This window comes from Episyrphus balteatus, chromosome 2, assembly GCF_945859705.1.
Source record: "Episyrphus balteatus chromosome 2, idEpiBalt1.1, whole genome shotgun sequence".
In the NCBI taxonomy this organism is placed as follows: Eukaryota; Metazoa; Arthropoda; class Insecta; order Diptera; family Syrphidae; genus Episyrphus; species Episyrphus balteatus.
This window is the reverse complement of record NC_079135.1, coordinates 92,548,952-92,550,369: the sequence shown is the minus strand read 5'-3', so window position 1 is coordinate 92,550,369 and position 1,418 is coordinate 92,548,952. Positions and strand designations below refer to the sequence as shown.

Below are 1,418 nucleotides of genomic sequence, written 5' to 3'. Positions count from 1 at the left end.
ACCCAAGTCTAAAAAAAAAGTTTTAAGAAATTATTTAAATTTTCTAAATTTTTCGGACAATCTTTTGGTCATGCCACTGAAATATTGTCTTAATTTTCAAAATCATATTTTGAATGTTATCAATTTAAAAAAAAATTTCCTTAAAAAAAAAAAATGTTGTCCTTCTATCGTTAATCTTCTTTTGCAGCTACAGAAATCATAAAAATTAAATAAAACAACAAGAAAATTAGTTTTCGTTCATTAATTTTAAGTTATATTTATTTGCACTTCATCGCAGGAAATAATTTTAATAAATTAAACTTCGGTCGTTTTCGTTGTTATATCTACCATCCTGATTTACCCCAGCCTCCGCTTGAGGAACCACCGCGACCACCACCATAGGAGTATCCTCCTCCGCTGGAGTAACCTCCACTGGAGTAACCACCTCCACTACCGCCACTACCTCCACTTGAGTAGCCACCACCGCCTCCTCCGCTGCTGATAATCTTGATGATAGATAATTTAGGGCTGGAACTGCCGCCACCGTAACCTCCGGAGCTGTAGCCTCCATGGGAGCCACCGCCGTATGAGCTGCCTCCATATGAACTGCCTCCATATGAGCTGCCACCGTATGAGCTACCTCCATGGCCGCCAGAGTAACCACCGCCGGAGTATCCACCGCTGGAGTATCCACCGCCGCTACCACCGGAACCGATAACTTTAACAATGGTGATTGGAGCTGAGCCACCGCTTGAGTAACCACCGCCTGAGTGGCCACCGCTTGAGTAGCCTCCGCTTGAGTAACCACCTCCTGAACCACCGGAGTAACCGCCGGAGTATCCACCGGAGTAGCCTTCTGATTGATGACCGCCGCTATATCCACCTCCATATGATCCACCGCCGGAGCTAACTTCTTTAACGTAGACGACAGAAGGAGCACTGTATGATGATCCACCGGAATATCCACCGGATGAACCACCGGAGTATCCACCGGATGAACCACCGGAGTATCCACCGGATGATCCACCAGAGTATCCACCGCCGCCGCCACCACCGCCGCCACCACCGCCGCCGCCACCGCCGCCACCACCTCCCAAAGAACCCAAAAGGCTCGATTTAAGGCTCAGCAAAGCATCCAAAGAACGCTTTGGACGCTCGCTGCCAGATACAGCTACCACGACGGCAAGAACTAAGATCACAGAGAAGGACTTCATTTTACGATTCGGTCCAAGAAACTATCGAAAACTAATCTTCAAAGCAGCTAGACAGATTATTTTATAACTAAAAATCTGTTTACATTAACATAATACACAAGTTTCCTTAAGAATATCTTCAAGCGTGTGTATCTTTTTCGCATGTCGTGTGAATTCCCATATAAAGCTTGCCAAACTGGGTGGTGGCTTATAAGCACTCTTCTAAATCTATAAATTCAAGTCTAA

At 45.3% G+C, this 1,418-nt stretch overlaps 1 protein-coding gene across 1 annotated transcript; it reads right to left on the bottom strand.

Moving 5' to 3' along the window:
- Nucleotides 1-238: 238 nt before the first annotated feature.
- On the bottom strand, nucleotides 239-1,193 carry LOC129909567 (loricrin-like). Its single transcript, XM_055986641.1, has one exon. The coding sequence runs from the start codon at nucleotides 1,191-1,193 to the stop codon at nucleotides 324-326; it is 870 nt and encodes a 289-aa protein (XP_055842616.1). The 3' UTR covers nucleotides 239-323.
- Nucleotides 1,194-1,418: the final 225 nt, after the last annotated feature.